Genomic DNA, 19785 nt, shown 5'->3' with positions numbered 1-19785 from the left:
TCTTTTTCTCGTTGACAATTCATTTTATTTAACGTATTTTAGTGTTGTCATTTTACTGAAAAACCAAAGTCATCATAATGCTTGGTAAAAAAAAAAAACTGTTGTAGTTACATTAATAGATTTAATGTAAATACGTCAAATTGTTCTGCATTTACTGTAAATGTTAGTTGAGTCGCTTCGGCCTGCTACCGGATCGAGCCAGCGCTCGGGTTTGAACTGGCGTAAAAACTGCGCACGGAAAGCGTTATGGGAAGACGCATTGGCCAATGAGAGGGCACCGTCAATGGGACGTTCGCCCCGGCTGTCGAATCGGAGCGCGTTTTCTTCATCGACTTGTCATCCGGCAATATAAAATCTGCCACGAGTCGGCGGTGCGACCCAGTGTCCATCTTGAATATTCGCAGGCTCGCGGAGCTGAAACAGTAAGCCGGCATATTTATTATTGGTTTTTGGTAGGGGGAGGCTTATTTATAGTCTGTTTGTTTTATGTTGCATAAACATATTAAAAAAATGTTTGTAAATAGTTTTCCTATAACCGGCGCGTTGCTATGGTGAGCGTGTAGGCCGCGAGTGTAGCATTTGAGCCGCGTATGCTTGCTAACGTGCGCCATTGTAAATGTTGCCTTGTTCGTGCGAGTTTGTTTAACGGTTTGCTAAATATTTTTTTTTTTTATAGTTTTCATGTTTTGTAACTATTTAGAAATTAGCTTTTATTTATAAATGTATGCGGTTTTGCTTTAAGCGAAGGTACTTTTAAGTTGTTAGCCGCTAATTTTATCGTTGTAGCGGTATTGACGCTTGGCAGGATGCAGTACCCATGCGATGTGTGTGTTTGATTTAAAAAGAGACTCGGAATCAGTGGCGATGGCCGACGACAGCGAGCAGCAATTAATGGAGACCTCGGAGAACGGAAACCTTGGCGAGGAGGCGCTGAACGGAGCGGAGAGCGCGGACACGCAACTCGAGGTGGAGGGAGTAGAAGGAGGAGACGAGGCCGCTCAGGGCGAGTCCCAGAACGGAGCCGCGGATGGAGGACAGATCGAAGCCAGCAAGGGAGAGGAAGACGCAGGGTGAGACAAGACACTTCGACCGCTTCTGTCACTTCTTCTTCTTGGCTTTTGTTCAGCAGCTCTTTGTTAGCTGTATGATGGGGGATGGGGCCCATGGCTGTCCACATCTCTCTTTCCTCTGCTGCTGTCTATGAGCTGTGAGCATCTTCAGAGAGGAATGCAGCTTCAAGCATCAAATACTAATCTGCAGATTTTTTCTTCATAGTGTTAAGTGGAATATAAAATTGCAAATGTCAATGATTAAAGGAGGAACGAGAAAACAGGTGATGAGTTGTTGAAAAAAATACATCAGTGGTAACTTTTATGCATTTCCTGAATCAGTCTTTCAGAACAAGCCTTTTAGGTGGTGGTGACTTGAACAGTCTTTAGAAGACTGATATGCATTTTAGTGTTTTTTTCCCAGAAAGATTTATTTCCTGAAATACCATTTAATTGCTTCTTCTATAACAAAACAACTTATATTCGTATAAGACTAGCCAAAGTAGTTGTTTTTGGTAACCGTGGCAAATCTGTGCTTTGGCGCTCCCGATGCTGTGGATATTAGAGGGATGCATCTGTTAAGTGTCGCCTAATCTGCAGCTTTTTTCATAGTGGTCATTGACCTAAAATTACAAATTGGACTGATTTTGAAAAAGAAACCTTTTTGACTATTCTAGTCCAGGTCAAAAAAAATAGTCAAAGAATAGTTTGTGGTTAATTATTTATTTACAAAACACCAGTAATAGTTGAAAAAAAAATTGTGCAGTGGTTTTCAGTGATCAGTCACAAGCACAGCAGTCAGATGTTCCACACTAAACTGCAAATGAAGCCTGAGAGAAGTTCAGAGAAGTTTTTTTAGACCCCAGGAATGACTTTCTGAGCGATCATAGTGTTATCGTTTTTTTTTTTTTTTTTTTTTTGCCGAATGTTGCACATGTTGGACGCCTCTAGAAAACTGATGCATTTGAATGTATACTTTAGGAAGCTTTTCACCTGAATTATCCTCCAATTATATGGTATTTATTAAAATGTATTTGTCATCACATTTTTGGTCATCGCGCCTTGCATGTTCTATTGAGAACATAAACATTCTATTGTTCTACAGACAAAGAGAAGCACTTAAGTGAGCATTGTGTGTGTGTGTGTGTGTGTGTGTGTGTGTGTGTGTGTGTTGGGGGCAAGATCAAAGTTTACTTGCACTTATTAGTAAATATCTTTTGAGAAAAGTGTTTTGAATGAGTGTGCAGCAGTACAGTGAAATGTGATCAGTGATTGGTCCCAAGCATAAAAGTCAGGCAGTACACACTGCTTGTGAATCGTGTTGAACCTGTTCATTCAAGTCGTAAAACAGCAGCTGTGATGCGTGATGGAGATCTGTATCTATAGTCTCTGTCTGCTCACAAAGTTGTTAGATTTCCCACTAGGTTTTTATTATTGTATATAATTTGCGGAAGTACTTCAAAATATTTAGAAACCAAGTTGCCAAATTTCAACATTGGCAAAGTGTGTGTGTGTGATGGTTTGTCAGGAGCTGCAATTATTCCTGCAACTTTATCATCTCTCCTGTACAGTGCTTCTGATTACAGCTTGTCAATTTTAAAAACTTAGTGCAGGTCTTTAAATATAAGGATACTGATTTCCAGAACTGGAAATTCTGAATTGGGAAATTCTGATTGTCCTGATCACTTGAGACTACTACTGTACATCTATCATGTTTAGACACATTTTTTTCCCCTCCCCATTCTCTTCTGCCTGTTGACGTCTTCAGGATTTAGCATTTACTCTATGAATTGCATATTTGTTGCACAAACCTGCAACTTTCTGGTAAAATAATACACTTACGGTTCCTTTTTTTTTGTTTTATTGCAGCAAAATGTTTGTTGGTGGTCTCAGCTGGGATACAAGCAAAAAAGATCTAAAAGACTACTTCTCAAAGTTTGGTGAGGTGACGGACTGTACCATCAAAATGGATTCTAACACGGGGCGGTCGCGCGGTTTCGGATTCATCCTTTTCAAAGAAGCTGCAAGTGTGGAAAGGGTATTTGTCCCACATGATTTCTATTATGTATTATGGGTAGGTCTTGCAAATGTGGCTGAGCCGTAGCCATGCTGAGAGCCTTTTTTATTTGTTTATTAGCCTAGACTATCGTAGTTCCTAAATTTAGCAGCAATGATGTGATCCCATTAAGATTAGAATGGCTGAATCTTTTAGTGTGTTTAAATCGGCTCTTAAAACTTTTTTCAGCGTAGCTTTGAGGTAATTTTTTTTTTATGATTTATTATTAGTATTTACTTTTATTTCTATTTTTATGCTTGGGAAGTGCTTGAAGCTGTAACTTTTAAAGGTAGTGTGTAAAATTAACAAAGAATTAATTAATTAATTAATAAAGAATTGGATCTTTTTTTATTTTATTTATTAAAAAAAACACATTTTTGGTGACTCAGGATATTCTATACAGAGAAATGACATTCCAGTATTAGTAACCGTATATCTTAGCCATAAGATGCTTCTTTAAACGTTTATAAACCTTTTGTGTGTCCAACAGGTGTTGCAGCAAAAGGAACACAGGCTAGATGGAAGACAGATCGATCCCAAGAAAGCGATGGCAATGAAAAAGGACCCTGTTAAGAAAATATTTGTTGGCGGACTCAACCCTGAGACTACGGAAGAAAAGATCCGGGAATACTTCGGGGCCTTCGGCGAGGTGAGTACTTCAACAAGCGAATTCGTAACTATGTATAAATATGAATATTGAATACACGGTTGAATTAATTATTATTTTTTATTTTTTGAAAAGATGGAATCTATCGAACTTCCCACGGATCCAAAAACGAGCAAAAGGAGGGGTTTCGTCTTTATTACCTACAAGGACGAGACGCCTGTCAAGAAAGTTCTCGAAAAGAAATACCATACTGTTAACGGAAGCAAGGTAATGAAGGAAAAGGGGACGTATGCGTTCAGGTGTATGTATTGACCCGGCATGCTAAATGTACCGTATGTATGGTTCAGGGGTTGTGGATATAACTGCTTGCTTATAGATGTGCGAGCATGTTTGCTCCAGGGGAATGGAGCTGCTTGACTAGAATTAATTATTCTTTTTATTTTCAGTGTGAAATTAAAGTTGCCCAGCCTAAGGAGGTCTACCAGCAGCAGCAGTATGGTGGCCGTGGTGGTGGCAGCTACGGAGGTCGTGGCAGGGGTCGTGGCGGTAAGTCAGATTCATGTGCGCAATTATTTGGCATGTAGTCTATCTATCTATCCATCTATCTATAATATAATATACACATATATATATATATATATATATATATATATATATATATATATATATATATACACACACACACACACACACACACACACACACACACACAACTTAAAATGTACATTTTAAAAGTTCGAGTTCATTTTTACTTCAGGAGTCTGTATTAGTTGTACTGCAGAGATTAGTTCACTCTTGTCGTTTGTAAACATATTAGTGTTTTCTGTATGCAGTATGACTAAGGGTTACACAATTGAAGTGCTTTTCATTGCACCATATACACAACAGAGATGAAGCTTCAGAAGTTTGTTTTGCCCTGAACATAATTTCCCTCTCAGGCCAGCAAAATTGGAACCAGGGATACGGCAACTACTGGAACCAGGGCTATGGCAATCAGGGCTATGGCTATGGTGGACAACAAGGCTACGGCAACTACGGAGGATATGGCAACTATGACTACTCCTCTGGTTACTACGGCTATGGTGGTGGATATGACTACAGTAAGTGCACAGGCTGTCTGCTTCCGCTTGCCAGATCACCATGATTCACTTATCTTTGCACAGAGGTGCTCAGATCCTTTCTCTCGTCTTTCAGACCAGGGCAATACGAGCTATGGGAAAACTCCAAGACGTGGAGGCCACCAGAGTAGCTACAAGCCATACTGATCACGTGTAGTGCAGGTATGCGTTTTTTTGTTTTACTTTTCTGTGGTTAAATGTAGGGACTTTATTTAGCTCTATTTGGAATTTAGTAAAATGTCCCACAACTCAATTTTATTTGCTGAATTATTAAAAAAAAAAAAAAAAAAATTCAACTATAACCTGGCCTTAGATTAGAAGGGCTATGGGGAAAACCATCGAATTGAATTAGCCGTGATGAAATATGCATCTGAACTACACTACTTGATCAATAAGGGTTGAGGTGGTGGTGGTGGACTGCTCAATTTGCATGTCGGAGATCTGCTTCGCTTAATGCTTGGTGTCTTTCTCTTGGAATATTAAACCCTCTTACTCAACTCTTCACTGCTTATTCTTCAGGAGCATGTCCTTTCTCTTTAACTTCCTCTTTGTTTTACACTCATCATTCCTGCACTTTTTCTCCTCTTCAGGCCATAAGTATTTTCAACCCAAGAACCCATAACAGCAGCAAGAGGTCATCCACGATGGGACACTCGCTCTCCTTTTTCTTTTTTTTTCTTTTTTTTTTTGTATGATGGGACTCGTGCTCCATTTGTACAGGACAACGGATGAATGGGGACGCTGTGTCTCATTCCACACTTTTTATTTCTTGTTTTATTTTCTTTGTCCACATTTCCAGTGGTGGAAGTGTAATTTTTACTGTACTTTTTGGTACCTTTTTTGAATCTAATGTATTGTATGGTTGTATTTTACATGTCAACTGAATTTACAGCGTATGAGGATTGTGAGCTGCCCAAGCTTTTGAAATAAAATGTTTGAGTAATTTTTTTTTTTTTTCTGGTGTTTCCAAGAACTTTTTTTTTTTTTTTTTTTTTTTTAATGCTTCTGCAATTCACATGCACCGAGTAAGGGCTGGGGTGTGGGGTGGTTAAGTGATTTGATTTAGAGTTGTCTAGTAATATAAGAGCATTTAGGTCCTGTTTTCTGGTTGACAGTTTTGATTTGTTTTGACTTTGGCGCTTTTACTTTTGGTAAAATGTAGTAATCAGTAAGATTAAACTTAATGCCTGTAACAAGGTGGCTTTTCTGCCTTTTTTGAGCTCTCATTCCTATAGTGTAATTGATAAATTGTTAGAAATAAACCATTTGTTTAATATTTGTCTATTTTGTCCTATATTTTTGTAATGCTAGTGTTAATATGGGTTTTCTTCTCTTATGCATGTAGTCTGTAGTCTTAACACAACTTTACCTTGTCTCACGTTTAAAACCATAAATAAGCACCTTGAATTGCAGACGCACATATTTTTCAGCTGGTGAGATATAGATGGTCAAAACACACAAAAAATAGTGCCTTGGGGCACTATATTTTAGGCAGGTATATTGGGTTAAACAATTATGTAGTACAGTGTTCGTAATGCTAACATTTTACAAAATGCATCATCTCACAGTAGACCTCATGTAAAAAAATGCAGAGCATCAAACACTGATCATTCAGCTTTCTACTCCTGTAACTTATGGTTATTTAAGGTTCCAAGTAGGCCTGAGTCCTAATTGTTCATGTACTATGGAGTGATTAACAACCATTTGCACACAGTTCATGATGATGATCTAGCAGTTATGGTCCAACAAACCAAGGTATGTGAATAAATCTGTGTATTTGAAATGTCGCATTCTTTAGAAGGGTAAATAACAAATGCTGATAGTAACTCAAGATTAACTACAGATCTATACCAAAAATGTTTTTATTGAACATAAGCCTATTTATAGAAGTGGAGACATTGTCATCGTGCCAACTATGAATTATATATTATATGGACATGTCATAGCCTTTATAAGACTTATGAGGGTTTGCTGTGGTATCTGGTACCACATGCCACCAGCAGGAACCACCTACAACAGAAAGTGGGACCTTCATCGATCAGACCGCTTTCACCAGGATATCCCACAGATTCTGCATCAGATTGTAATATTAGGACAAATGCTAATGTTCCTCTAACCATTCTTGAATCTTTTGTGGTTTGGAAGAGTGCATTACCCTGCTGAAAGAGGCCATGTTTTTTAGGGAATATTGTAACCATGATGAAGTGGTGTAATGTGTGCAGAAGGTTGGGTCTTCATACATCAGACTTGTTTGGCCAAGGACATCCTTTTGTACAAAAACTGGAGGATTTCTTGTATGTTTTAAGAGTTAGAGGCTTAAAAATAAATAAAAGCTCATTATTGTTTCCGCCCGGTCTCGAACCGGGGACCTTTCGCGTGTTAGGCGAACGTGATAACCACTACACTACGGAAACTGAGTGCTGCAGTGAGTGTTTAATGTAGTGACCTGCACTACTGCACGACCAATTTAACAAGATTTAATTGGTGAACATGGGATTTAATTGGTGTAATAAGGTATTTTAATATATATATAAAAAAAGAAAAAAAATCTGCACAAAAGCAACAATGGCATATAAAATAAAATAAAACGATTTGCAGGAATAAGGTCGAAAGCGAACTCTGGTGTGGTTCAGGAGCGGTAAATAGGAAAATGCATTTTAGGAAGCTAGTTCACTAGAGATCCTTCTGACTTTGCAATCCAGTTTATCCAAGAGCAGAACTAAAATATAGAAATGGCATGGACTTCATGAGATATCTGATGGTGTGCTGTGGTATCTGGCTCCATGTTCTAAGCAGAAAATAAGAATAAGAGTTTTGAGGTGTAAAAAAAAACAAAACAATTTGCACATGTGTTTCCGCCCGGTCTCGAACCGGGGACCTTTCGCGTGTTAGGCGAACGTGATAACCACTACACTACGGAAACTGAATGCTGCAGGTAGTGTATGAGTCTGTGGCTGCAGAACTGTCAGTGAGCCCACGCTGACACCTGCATGTCCCCACCTCCGAAAGTCCTACAATAGACATATCAGAACTGGACCATAGAGCAATATCAGGAGACCTGGTCTGTTAGATCACGTTTTCTTGCATTTCATGTGGACAACCGTGTGTGTGTGTGTGTGTGTGAGTGTCCTTTATAGTCCCTGTCAACGGTTTCAAAGCAAATAGTCTTTTTATGTTTTTGAGAGATACATGCAGGTTCTCCTTTTGTTTATATGCAACAAAATTGTTTATAAAAAAGTATAAATATTTACATTGACCAAACAAATAAATCCGTTTCACACTATCAGGGGATCAGGATAGAGCTGTAGATCATCAGTTTCCGTAGTGTAGTGGTTATCACGTTCGCCTCACACGCGAAAGGTCCCCGGTTCGAAACCGGGCGGAAACATTTGTGTTCCTTTATATCCTCCTCAAATGTCTTACATTTAACCAACTTCAAGACTTTTTCCAATACAAGCGCACATCTTCTTCGTTTTTTGGCTGCTCCCATTAGGGGTCGCCACAGCGGATCATCCATCTCCATACCACCCTGTCCTCTACATCTGCCTCTTTCACACCAACTACCTGCATGTCTTCCCTCACCACATCCATGAACCTCCTCCTTGGTCTTCTTCTTTTCCTTCTACCTGGTGGCTCCATTCTCAGCATTCTTCTACCAATATAACTCATGTCCCTCCTCTGCACATGTCCAAACCATCTCAATCTCACCTCCCTCACCTTGTCACCAAAACATCCTACATGGGCTGTCCTTCTAATAAACTCATTTCTAAACCTGTCCATCCTCGTCAATCCCAACCAAAACCTTAACATCTTCAGCTCTGCTACCTCCAGCTCCGCCTCCTGTCTTTTACTCAATGCCACTGTCTCTAATCCATACAACATCGCAGGTCTCACCACAGTCCTATAAACTTTCCCTTTCATTCTAGCATATACTCTTCTATCACAAATCACTCCTGCTATCACTCTTCTCCACCCACTCCACCCTGTCTGCACTCTTTTCTTTACTTCTCTGAAACACACTCCATTACTTTGCACTGTTGACCCCAGGTACCTGAACTCCTCCACCTTCTCCACCTCATCTCCCTGCAACCGCATCACTCCACTGCCCTCCCTCTCATTCAAACACATGTACTCTGTCTTACTCCTACTGACTTTCATTCCCCTTCTCTCCAGTGCATACCTCCACCTCTCCAGGCTCTTCCCAACTTGTCGTACGCTTTCACTAAATCCACAAATACACAATGCAATTCCTTCTGTCCTTCTCTATACTTCTCCATCAATATTCTCAAAGCAAATAAGGCATCTGTGGTGCTCTGGTACTCAACTCTTCACTGCTTATTCTTCAGGAGCATGTCCTTTCTCTTTAACTTCCTCTTTGTTTTACACTCATCATTCCTGCACTTTTTCTCCTCTTCAGGCCATAAGTATTTTCAACCCAAGAACCCATAACAGCAGCAAGAGGTCATCCACGATGGGACACTCGCTCTCCTTTTTCTCTTTTTTCTTTTTTTTTTTTGTATGATGGGACTCGTGCTCCATTTGTACAGGACAACGGATGAATGGGGACGCTGTGTCTCATTCCACACTTTTTATTTCTTGTTTTATTTTCTTTGTCCACATTTCCAGTGGTGGAAGTGTAATTTTTACTGTACTTTTTGGTACCTTTTTTGAATCTAATGTATTGTATGGTTGTATTTTACATATCAACTGAATTTACAGCGTATGAGGATTGTGAGCTGCCCAAGCTTTTGAAATAAAATGTTTGAGTAATTTTTTTTTTTCCTGGTGTTTCCAAGAACTTTTTTTTTTATTTTATTTTTTATGCTTCTGCAATTCACATGCACCGAGTAAGGGCTGGGGTGTGGGGGTGGTTAAGAAGTGATTTGATTTAGAGTTGTCTAGTAATATAAGAGCATTTAGGTCCTGTTTTCTGCGGTTAACAGTTTTGATTTGTTTTGACTTTGGCGCTTTTACTTTTGGTAAAATGTAGTAATCAGTAAGATTAAACTTAATGCCTATAACAAGGTGGCTTTTCTGCCTTTTTTGAGCTCTCATTCCTATAGTGTAATTGATAAATTGTTAGAAATAAACCATTTGTTTAATATTTGTCTATTTTGTCCTATATTTTTGTAATGCTAGTGTTAATATGGGTTTTCTTCTCTTATGCATGTAGTCTGTAGTCTTAACACAACTTTACCTTGTCTCACGTTTTAAAACCATAAATAAGCACCTTGAATTGCAGACGCACATATTTTTCAGCTGGTGAGATATAGATGGTCAAAACACACAAAAAATAGTGCCTTGGGGCACTATATTTTAGGCAGGTATATTGGGTTAAACAATTATGTAGTACAGTGTTCGTAATGCTAACATTTTACAAAATGCATCATCTCACAGTAGACCTCATGTAAAAAAATGCAGAGCATCAAACACTGATCATTCAGCTTTCTACTCCTGTAACTTATGGTTATTTAAGGTTCCAAGTAGGCCTGAGTCCTAATTGTTCATGTACTGTGGAGTGATTAACAACCATTTGCACACAGTTCATGATGATCTTCTAGCAGTTATGGTCCAACAACCTAAGGTATGTGAATAAATCTGTATTTGAAATGTCGCATTCTTTAGAAGGGTAAATAACAAATACTGATAGTAACTCAAGATTAACTACAGATCTATACCAAAAATGTTTTTATTGAACATAAGCCTATTTATAGAAGTGGAGACATTGTCATCGTGCCAACTATGAATTATATATTATATGGAAATGTCATAGCCTTTATAAGACTTATGAGAGTTTGCTGTGGTATCTGGTACCACATGCCACCAGCAGGAACCACCTACAACAGAAAGTGGGACCTTCATCGATCAGACCGCTTTCACCAGGATATCCCACAGATTCTGCATCAGATTGTAATATTAGGACAAATACCAATGTTCCTCTAACCATTCTTGAATCTTTTGTGGTTTGGAAGAGTGCATTACCCTGCTGAAAGAGGCCATGATTTTTAGGGAATATTGTAACCATGATGAAGTGGTGTAATGTGTGCAGAAGGTTGGGTCTTCATACATCAGACTTGTTTGGCCAGGACATCCTTTTGTACAAAAACTGGAGGATTTCTTGTATGTTTTAAAAGTTTGAGGCTTAAAAATAAATAAAAGTTGATATTTGTTTCCGCCCGGTCTCGAACCGGGGACCTTTCGCGTGTTAGGCGAACGTGATAACCACTACACTACGGAAACTGAGTGCTATAGTGAGTGTATAATGTAGTGACCTGCACTACTGCACGATCAATTTAACAAGATTTAATTGGTGAACATGGGATTTAATTGGTGTAATAAGGTATTAATATATATATATAAAAAAAGAAAAAAAATCTGCACAAAAGCAACAATGGCATATAAAATAAAATAAAACGATTTGCAGGAATAAGGTCGAAAGCGAACTCTGGTGTGGTTCAGGAGCGGTAAATAGGAAAATGCATTTTAGGAAGCTAGTTCACTAGAGATCCTTCTGACTTTGCAATCCAGTTTATCCAAGAGCAGAACTAAAATATAGAAATGGCATGGACTTCATGAGATATCTGATGGTGTGCTGTGGTATCTGGCTCCATGTTCTAAGCAGAAAATAAGAATAAGAGTTTTGAGGTGTAAAAAAAAAAAAAAAAAAAAAACTTTTTGCACGTGTGTTTCCGCCCGGTCTCGAACCGGGGACCTTTCGCGTGTTAGGCGAACGTGATAACCACTACACTACGGAAACTGAATGCTGCCGGTAGTGTATGAGTCTGTGGCTGCAGAACTGTCAGTGAGCCCACGCTGACACCTGCATGTCCCCACCTCCGAAAGTCCTACAATAGACATATCAGAACTGGACCATAGAGCAATATCAGGAGACCTGGTCTGTTAGATCACGTTTTCTTGCATTTCATGTGGACAACCGTGTGTGTGTGTGTGTGTGTGTGTGTCCTTTATAGTCCCTGTCAACGGTTTCAAAGCAAATAGTCTTTTTATGTTTTTGAGAGATACATGCAGGTTCTCCTTTTGTTTATATGCAACAAAATTGTTTATAAAAAAGTATAAATATTTACACTGACCAAACAAATAAATCCGTTTCACACTATCAGGGGATCAGGATAGAGTTGTAGATCATCAGTTTCCGTAGTGTAGTGGTTATCACGTTCGCCTCACACGCGAAAGGTCCCCTGTTCGAAACCGGGTGGAAACATTTGTGTTCCTTTATATCCTCCTCACATATCTTACATTTAACCAACTTCAAGACATTTTCCAATACAAGCTTACATCTTCTTCTTTTTTTGGCTGCTCCCATTAGGGGTCGCCACAGCGGATCATCCATCTCCATACCACCCTGTCCTCTACATCTGCCTCTTTCACACCAACTACCTGCATGTCTTCCCTCACCACATCCATAAACCTCCTCCTTGGTCTTCTTCTTTTCCTTCTACCTGGTGGCTCCATCCTCAGCATTCTTCTACCAATATAACTCATGTCCCTCCTCTGCACATGTCCAAACCAATCTCGCCTTCTTCACCTTGTCACCAAAACATCCTACATGGGCTGTCCCTCTAATAAACTCATTTCTAATCCTGTCCATCCTCGTCATTCCCAACGAAAACCACAACACCTTAAGCTCTGCTACCTCCAGCTACACCTCCTGTCTTTTACTCAGTGCCACTGTCTCTAATCCATACAACATCGCAGGTCTCACCACAGTCCTATAAACTTTCCCTTCCACTCTCACAGATACTCTTCTATCACAAATCACTCCTGTCACTCTTCTCCACCCACTCCACCCTGCCTGCACTCTTTTCTTTACTTCTCTAACACACTCTCCATTACTTTGCACTGTTGACCCCAGGTACCTGAACTCCTCCACCTTCTCCACCTCTTCTCTCTGCAACCACACCACTCCACTGCCCTCCCTCTCATTCACACACGTACTCTGTCTTACTCCTACTGACTTTCATTCCCCTTCTCTCCAGCGCATACCTCCACCTCTCCAGGCTCTTCCCAACTTGCTCCCTACTCTCACCACAAATCACAATTTCTTCTGCAAACATCATAGTCCAGGGAGACTCCTGTCTGACCTCGTCTGTCAACCTGTCCATCACCAATGCAAACAGAAAAGGGCTCATGGCCTATCCTTGATGCAGTCCCACTTTCACCCTGAACCAGTCTGTTGTTCCTACTTCACACATCACTGTCACACTGTCCTCATACATATCCTGCACCACCCTCATATACTTCTCTGACACACCTGACTTCCTCATACAGTACCACAACTACTCTCTTGGCACCCTGTCGTACGCTTTCACGCTGTGGTGCTCTTCCTCAGCATGAAACCATACTGTTGCTCACAGATGGTTACCTCTTCTCTCAGCCTGGCTTCCACTACTCTTTGCCATAACTTCATGGTGTGACTGATCAACCTAATTCCCCTGTAGTTACTGCAGGTCTGCACATCTCCCTTATGCTTAAAGATCGTCACCAGCAATCCTTCTCCATTCCTCAGGCATCTACTCACCTTCCAGAATCTTGTTAAACAATCTGGTTAAAAACTCCACTGCCATCTCTCCTAAACATCTCCACGCTTCTACATGTATCTGGTCCAAACGACTTTTCACTCTTCATTCTCTTAATCACTGCTCTCACTTCCCCCTTACTAATCCTATTGACTTCCTGCTTCAGCATCTCCACACCATCCAACCTGCTCTCTCTCTCATTTTCCTCATTCATTAGCTGCTCAAAATACTCCTTCCATCTTCTTAACACACTCTCCTCACTATTTAACACATTTCCATCTCCATCCTTTATTGCTCTAACTTGCAGTACATCCTTCCCAGCTCGGTCCCTCTGCCTGGCCAATCCGTACAAATCCTTTTCTCCTCCCTTAGTGTCCAACTTCTCATACAGCTCCTCATATGCCTTTTCCTTGGCTTTCGCCACATCCCTCTTTACCTGCTGCCGCATCTGCCTACTTTTTTCATCACTCTGTCGATCCCACTTCTGTTTTGCCAACCTCTTTCTTCTTATGCTCTCCTGCACTTCCTCATTCCACCACCACGTCTCTTTGTCTTCCTTTCTATTTCCAGATGTCACACCAAGTACCTTTCTAGCTGCCTCCCACATCACTCCTGCAGTAGTTGCCCAGTCATCCAGCACCTCTTCACCACCACCAAACCCCTGTCTGACCTCTTCCCTGAACCTGATCCCTGAAGGAGGTTGCATCCTCCTTCAGTTTCCACCATTTTATTCTTCTTTCAGTCCTCACTCTCCTCCTCTTCTTCTTCGTCTCCAAAACCATCCTACAGACCACCATCCGATGCTGTCTAGCTACACTGTCCCCCACCAACACCTTACAGTCTCCAATCTCCTACAGGTTGCATCTCCTACAATGAACATAGTCCACCTGTGTGCACCTTCCCCCACTCCTTTAGGTCACCCTATGATCATCCTTCTTCTTAAAATACGTATTCACCACTGCCATTTCCATCCTTTTTGCAAAATCTACCACCATCTGCCCTTCTACATTCCTCTCCTTAAAACCATACCTACCCATCACCTCCTCATCACCTCTGTTCCCTTCACTTACATGCCCATTAAAGTCTGCCCCAATCACCAATCGTTCTTCCCTAGGTACACCATCTACCACTTCATCTAATTCACTCCAGAATCTTTCTTCTCTACACTTCTCATTTTCCTGAAATATTTTCTATCACAATTATCAGCTAGATGAACTACATGTAGTCAATTGCATCCTTATTGTAATTATATAAAGTAATTTGCAGTAAAAGTAAAAAAAAAAAAAAAAAAAAAAAAATAATAATCTTCTTTTTCTTTTGCTTTTTTTTCTTTCGGCTTCTCCCATTAGGGGTCGCCACAGCGGATCATCCGTCTCCATACTCCCCTGTCCTCTACATCTGCATCTTTCAACCAAACTACTTGCATGTCTTCCCTCAACACATCCATAAACCTCCTCCTTGGTCTTCCTCTTTTCCTCCTTCTATCTATCTATCTATCTATCTATCTATCTATCTATCTATCTATCTATCTATCTATCTATCTATCTATCTATCTAAAACTGCAGATCCAGTTGTGTCTCCACCTGGCGGTTGTTTGTACATTTTTGTACCAAAACAGGAGGATTTCTTGCAGGTTTTAAGAATTTTGAGGTATAAAAAAAAAAATTACTTTTGTTTCCGCCCGGTCTCGAACCGGGGACCTTTCGCGTGTTAGGCGAACGTGATAACCACTACACTACGGAAACTGAGTGTGCGTGTGTCTTGTGTATTGTTTGTGTGTGTGTGTTTGTGTGTGTGTGTGTGTGTCCTTTATAGTCCATGTCAACGGTTTCAAAGCAAAAAGTCTTTTAGGTTTTTGAGAGATACATGCAGGTTTATTGTATGAGGAAGTCAGGTGTGTCAGAGAATTATGTGAGGGTGGTGCAGGACATGTATGAGGACAGTGTGACAGCAGTGAAGTGTGCAGTAGAAAAGACAGACTGGTTCGGGGTGAAGGTTGGACTGCATCAAGGATCGGCTAAGAGCCCTTTCCTGTTTGCAGTGGTGATTGACAGGTTGACGGACGAGGTCAGACAGCAGTCTCCCTGAACTATGATGTTTGCAGATGATATTGTGATTTGTGGTGAGAGTAGTGAGCAGGTTGAGAAGAGCCTGGAGAGGTGGAGGTATGCGCTGGAGAGAAGGGGAATAAAAGTCAGTAGGAGTAAGACAGAGTACATGTGCGTAAATGAGAGGGAGGGCAGTGGAGTGATGCGGTAACAGGGAGAAGAGGTGGAGAAAGTGGAGGAGTTCAGGTATCTGGGGTCAAAAGTAATGGAGAATGTGTTAGAGAAGTGAAAAAAAAGAGTGCAGGCAGGCAGGGTGGAGTGGGTGGAGAAGAGTGACAGGAGTGATTTGTGATAGAAGAGTATCTGTGAGAGTGGAAGGGAAAGTTTATAGGACTGTGGTGAGACCTGCGATGTTGTATGGATTAGAGACAGTGGCATTGAGTAAAAGACAGGAGGTGGAGCTGGAGGTAGCAGAGCTGAAGATGTTAAGGTTTTCGATGGGATTGACGAGGATGGACAGGATTAGAAATGAGTTTATTAGAGGGACAGCCCATGTAGAATGTTTTGGTGACAAGGTGAGGGAGGCGAGATTGAGATGGTTTGGACATGTGCAGAGGAGGGACAGGAGTTATATTGGTAGAAGAATGCTGAGGATGGAGCCACCAGGAAGGTGGAAAAGAGGAAGGCCAAGGAGAAGGTTCATGGATGTGGTGAGGGAAGACATGCAGGTAGTTGGTGTGAAAGAGGCAGATGTAGAAGACAGGGTGCTATGGAGACGGATGACCCGCTGTGGCGACCCCTAAGACAAAAGAAGAAGAAGAAGAAGAAGAAAAAGAGAGATACATGCAGGTTGCTTTTGTTTATATGCAACAAATTCGTTTATAAAAGTTATAAATATTTACATTGACCAAACAAATAAATCCGTTGCACACAATCACAGTATCAAGACAGAACTTTTGGTCATCAGTTTCCGTAGTGTAGTGGTTATCACGTTCGCCTCACACGCGAAAGGTCCCCGGTTCGAAACCGGGCGGAAACATCTGCGTTTCTTTTTATCCTCCTCAAATATCTTACATTTAACCAACTTCAAGACTTTTTCCAATACAAGTTTACATGCGTGTCTGAAATATTTTCTTATATCACAATTATCAGCTAGATGAACTACATGTAGTCAATTGCATCCTTATTGTAAGTATATAAAGTAATTTGCAGTAATAAAAATAATAATAAAAAATAATAATAAATAAATAAAATAAGAATAATAATAATAAAATAATAATAATAATATTAATAATAATCTTCTACTTCTTCTGCTTCTTCTTCTCTCGGCTTCTCCCTTAAGGGGTCGCCACAGCAGATCATTCGTCCCCAAACCCCTGTCCTCTACATCTGCCTCTTAACCAGTGTTGGGCAACGTTACTTTTAAAAGTAATGCATTACAATATTGAGTTACTCCCCAAAAAAGTAACTAATTACGTTACTTAGTTACTTTTTATGAAAAGTAATGCGTTATATTACTTTTGCGTTGCTTTTGCGTTACTTGTATCTCTTTCATGCCTTACAGGTGTAACAGGTGTAATATAGATAATTGCCATTAAGAAATAAGTTATATTAGGGCAAAAGACATTTCTTAAACATTTAAAATGCTTAATAACTTCTTAGAGAACAATAAGATGATCAACTAAATTTTGAACACTTTCCAGTCGCACTTCTGTACACTGCTTTTCAATCTGCCTTCGCCGTCAGGAATGTAACTATCGTTTGTGTCTATAAGGTTAAGGGTGTGGGCTGCACACCGGTGATGTGGAGGGAGAACATACCTTTCGCTGTCATCTCATAAAACATCATGCAATTCCATAAATATGACCTCGTCCTCGTCTACATCATTCTCTGCTTCATCATCAGCTTGAAACATTCTGAACGCTTTTACAAAGTTCGTGCTATTATCAGTGACCGTGGCAGTTTATCTTCCCACAAAGAGCAAATGAGCTGTGAATTTGCTCTCTCTCCGCTGTGATGGCATCGTACATGTGTCTCCCACGGAAAAAGTTTATTCTGAGCAGTCAGTAGATCTGCAGTGGTGGAAAGTCGGCAAAAGTTTTCTATATTTCTGTCTCCATTTCCATATATGCAACATTGCATAATGTTGCATATATTCAACATTATACACACACACACACACACACACACACACACACACACACACACACACACACACATCTGTAGTGCTGTGCTTTGCATGCAGATGTTTTTTTTTTTTAAGTGGTATTTTTTGCAGTTGACAAGAGCTTAATAATAATAATAATAATAATAATAATAATAATAATTTTGTAATAATATATAGATAATCTAACTATCTATCTATCTATCTATCTATCTATCTATCTATCTATCTATCTATCTATCTATCTATCTATCTATCTATCTATCTATCATCTATCTATCTATCTATCTATCTATCTATCATCTTAACTGCAGTTTTGTCCCCACCTGGCGGTTGTTTGTACATTTCTGTACCGAAACAGGAGGATTTCTTGCAGGTTTTAAGAATTTTGAGGTATAAAAAAAAAAATACAAATATGTTTCCGCCCGGTCTCGAACCGGGGACCTTTCGCGTGTTAGGCGAACGTGATAACCACTACACTACGGAAACTGAATGCTGTAGGTGGGGTATAATGAAGAGACCTGCACTACTGCGACCAATTGAACAAGATTTAATTGGTGAACGTGGGATTTAATTGGTGTATAATTGCTGTAATAATTTTGCGAGACTCCCGCAAAAAGGTCTTTTAAATATATTAAAAAAATATACAAAATCTGCACAAAAGCAACAATGCCATCTAAAATAAAATAAAACGATTTGCAGGAATAAGGTCGAAAGGCGAACTCTGGTGTGGTTCATGAGCGGTAGATTATTTTAAGGTGTGTGCTACACACACTACAGGGTGCTACAGATATCACAGATATCACTTCATTAATAAAGAAAGGAACAAACAACAAAACTTTGGCCTGTTTTTCTTTCTTATAAGACATCCATTTCAGTTGATGTTTTATGTTCTGAAAAGTTACTTGTTCATGCTCATGTTCGTCGTTTACACAAAAAGTCAAACTCAAATAAAACGAAATGTTTGTTAATTTTCCGTTTCTTTTTCATTTATTTACAAAAGGGAAAACTAAACTCCTTTATTGAGAACCTTGTTCATCCATAATGTTCAAATGTGCTTTTCCTATTCCAATACACACTAATACTTACGCATACCTCTGGCGTCATCACTACAGATACCCATTTATACAAATGCTTGTTAAACATAGAACATTAACCCAATGTTCTACAAGTAAGAAGCAGTCAGTGCACCAAAAATAAAACTGCTTTTACATTTCACCTGGTGCTTTTTGCTTTTTGAAAATGCATTTTAGGACAAAGACCCCTTATTCACTAGTTCACTAGAGACATTTACATTTACATTTGCGGCATTTAGCAGACGCCTTATCCAGAGCGACGTACAAACGTGCTTTAAATCTCTAGTAGTGAATAAATCTACACTGGTATGCAAGAATACAAACTCAATATAAATATAACTCGAATTCTACAAACTTGGAAAGTGCTAATTTAGGTATTTCAGGAAGAGGTAGGTCTTCAGTCGCCGCTTAAAGATAATCAGGGACTCTGCTGTACGGACATCTAGGGGAAGTTCATTCCACCACTTTGGTGCCAGAACAGAGAAGAGCCTTGAATTGTACTTACCTCTCATTCTGAGAGAAGGTGGTACCAGTCGAGCAGTGCTGGAGGATCTCAGACAGCGTGGTGCAGTGCGAGATGTGATGAGGTCACTGAGGTAAGATGGTGCTGGTCCATTTTGGCCTTGTAGGCAAGCATCAGTGTTTTGAATCTGATACGTGCAGCTACTGGAAGCCAGTGAAGGAGCGCAGCAGTGGGGTGGTGTGGGAAAACTTGGGCTGATTGAACACAAGTCGTGCAGCTGCGTTTTGGATCATTTGCAGTGGACGAATAGCGTTCAGGGGAAGACCTGCCAGCAGAGAGTTGCAGTAGTCCAGTCTTGAAATGACAAGAGACTGAACAAGCAACTGGGCAGCCTGTATGGACAGAAATGGTCGAATCCTTCGGATGTTATAGAGAAGAAATCGACAAGAACGAGCAACATTAGCGATATGTGGGAAAAAAGACAGTTCATTGTCCATAGTTACCCCAAGGTTACGAGCAGTGGCTGAAGGAGAGCAGAGAGTCATGAAGTGTTATTTGTAGATCTGGTGAGCCCTCATCCATAAAGATATGTCTGACAAGCATGCTGAGATCCGAGCGGAAGCTGTGGTATCTGATGGAGGAAAGAAAAGATGAGTTGAGTGTCATC

At 40.1% G+C, this 19785-nt stretch overlaps 1 protein-coding gene and 9 non-coding genes across 11 annotated transcripts; 4 read left to right on the top strand and 6 right to left on the bottom strand.

Annotated features, from left to right (window-relative positions):
• Positions 1-266: 266 nt before the first annotated feature.
• LOC124397875 (heterogeneous nuclear ribonucleoprotein A/B-like) lies at positions 267-5773 on the top strand. Of its 2 annotated transcripts, XM_046867735.1 has the most exons (9): positions 339-422; positions 848-1070; positions 2919-3087; positions 3596-3754; positions 3848-3979; positions 4159-4258; positions 4651-4812; positions 4907-4992; positions 5421-5773. In XM_046867735.1, exons 2-8 carry the CDS (start codon positions 865-867, stop codon positions 4975-4977), a joined length of 999 nt encoding a protein of 332 aa, XP_046723691.1. In that variant the 5' UTR covers positions 339-422; positions 848-864; the 3' UTR covers positions 4978-4992; positions 5421-5773. The 2 variants fall into 2 exon arrangements, with proteins under 2 accessions (XP_046723692.1, XP_046723691.1); XM_046867736.1 differs by lacking the exon at positions 4907-4992 and having other exon boundaries at positions 267-422; positions 846-1070.
• A 1398-nt stretch (positions 5774-7171) lies between these two features.
• trnav-aac lies at positions 7172-7244 on the bottom strand. Its single transcript has one exon. It is a non-coding gene; the product is annotated as a tRNA-Val (tRNA).
• Positions 7245-7680: 436 nt separating this feature from the next.
• On the bottom strand, positions 7681-7753 carry trnav-aac. The gene has a single exon. It is a non-coding gene; the product is annotated as a tRNA-Val (tRNA).
• Positions 7754-8145: 392 nt separating this feature from the next.
• On the top strand, positions 8146-8218 carry trnav-cac. Its single transcript has one exon. It is a non-coding gene; the product is annotated as a tRNA-Val (tRNA).
• A 2779-nt stretch (positions 8219-10997) lies between these two features.
• On the bottom strand, positions 10998-11070 carry trnav-aac. The gene has a single exon. It is a non-coding gene; the product is annotated as a tRNA-Val (tRNA).
• Positions 11071-11514: 444 nt separating this feature from the next.
• On the bottom strand, positions 11515-11587 carry trnav-aac. The gene has a single exon. It is a non-coding gene; the product is annotated as a tRNA-Val (tRNA).
• Positions 11588-11979: 392 nt separating this feature from the next.
• On the top strand, positions 11980-12052 carry trnav-cac. Its single transcript has one exon. It is a non-coding gene; the product is annotated as a tRNA-Val (tRNA).
• Positions 12053-15039: 2987 nt separating this feature from the next.
• On the bottom strand, positions 15040-15112 carry trnav-aac. The gene has a single exon. It is a non-coding gene; the product is annotated as a tRNA-Val (tRNA).
• Positions 15113-16381: 1269 nt separating this feature from the next.
• Positions 16382-16454, top strand: trnav-cac. The gene has a single exon. It is a non-coding gene; the product is annotated as a tRNA-Val (tRNA).
• A 1541-nt stretch (positions 16455-17995) lies between these two features.
• Positions 17996-18068, bottom strand: trnav-aac. The gene has a single exon. It is a non-coding gene; the product is annotated as a tRNA-Val (tRNA).
• Between the last annotated feature and the right edge of the window lie 1717 nt (positions 18069-19785).

The sequence above is a fragment of the Silurus meridionalis genome, chromosome 15 (genome assembly GCF_014805685.1).
Source record: "Silurus meridionalis isolate SWU-2019-XX chromosome 15, ASM1480568v1, whole genome shotgun sequence".
NCBI classification, from domain to species: Eukaryota; Metazoa; Chordata; class Actinopteri; order Siluriformes; family Siluridae; genus Silurus; species Silurus meridionalis.
Note: the sequence above shows the minus strand (reverse complement) of the source record. Positions and strands in the feature narration are given on the sequence as shown.

Coding starts and splice junctions, on each gene's coding strand:
- LOC124397875 (XM_046867735.1), top strand. CDS start 865: ATGGCCGACGACAGCGAGCAGCAATTAATGGAGACCTCGGAGAACGGA. Junction 3,088..3,595: donor AAGCTGCAAGTGTGGAAAGG/GTATTTGTCCCA, acceptor TGTGTCCAACAG/GTGTTGCAGCAAAAGGAACA. Junction 3,980..4,158: donor ATACTGTTAACGGAAGCAAG/GTAATGAAGGAA, acceptor TTTTATTTTCAG/TGTGAAATTAAAGTTGCCCA.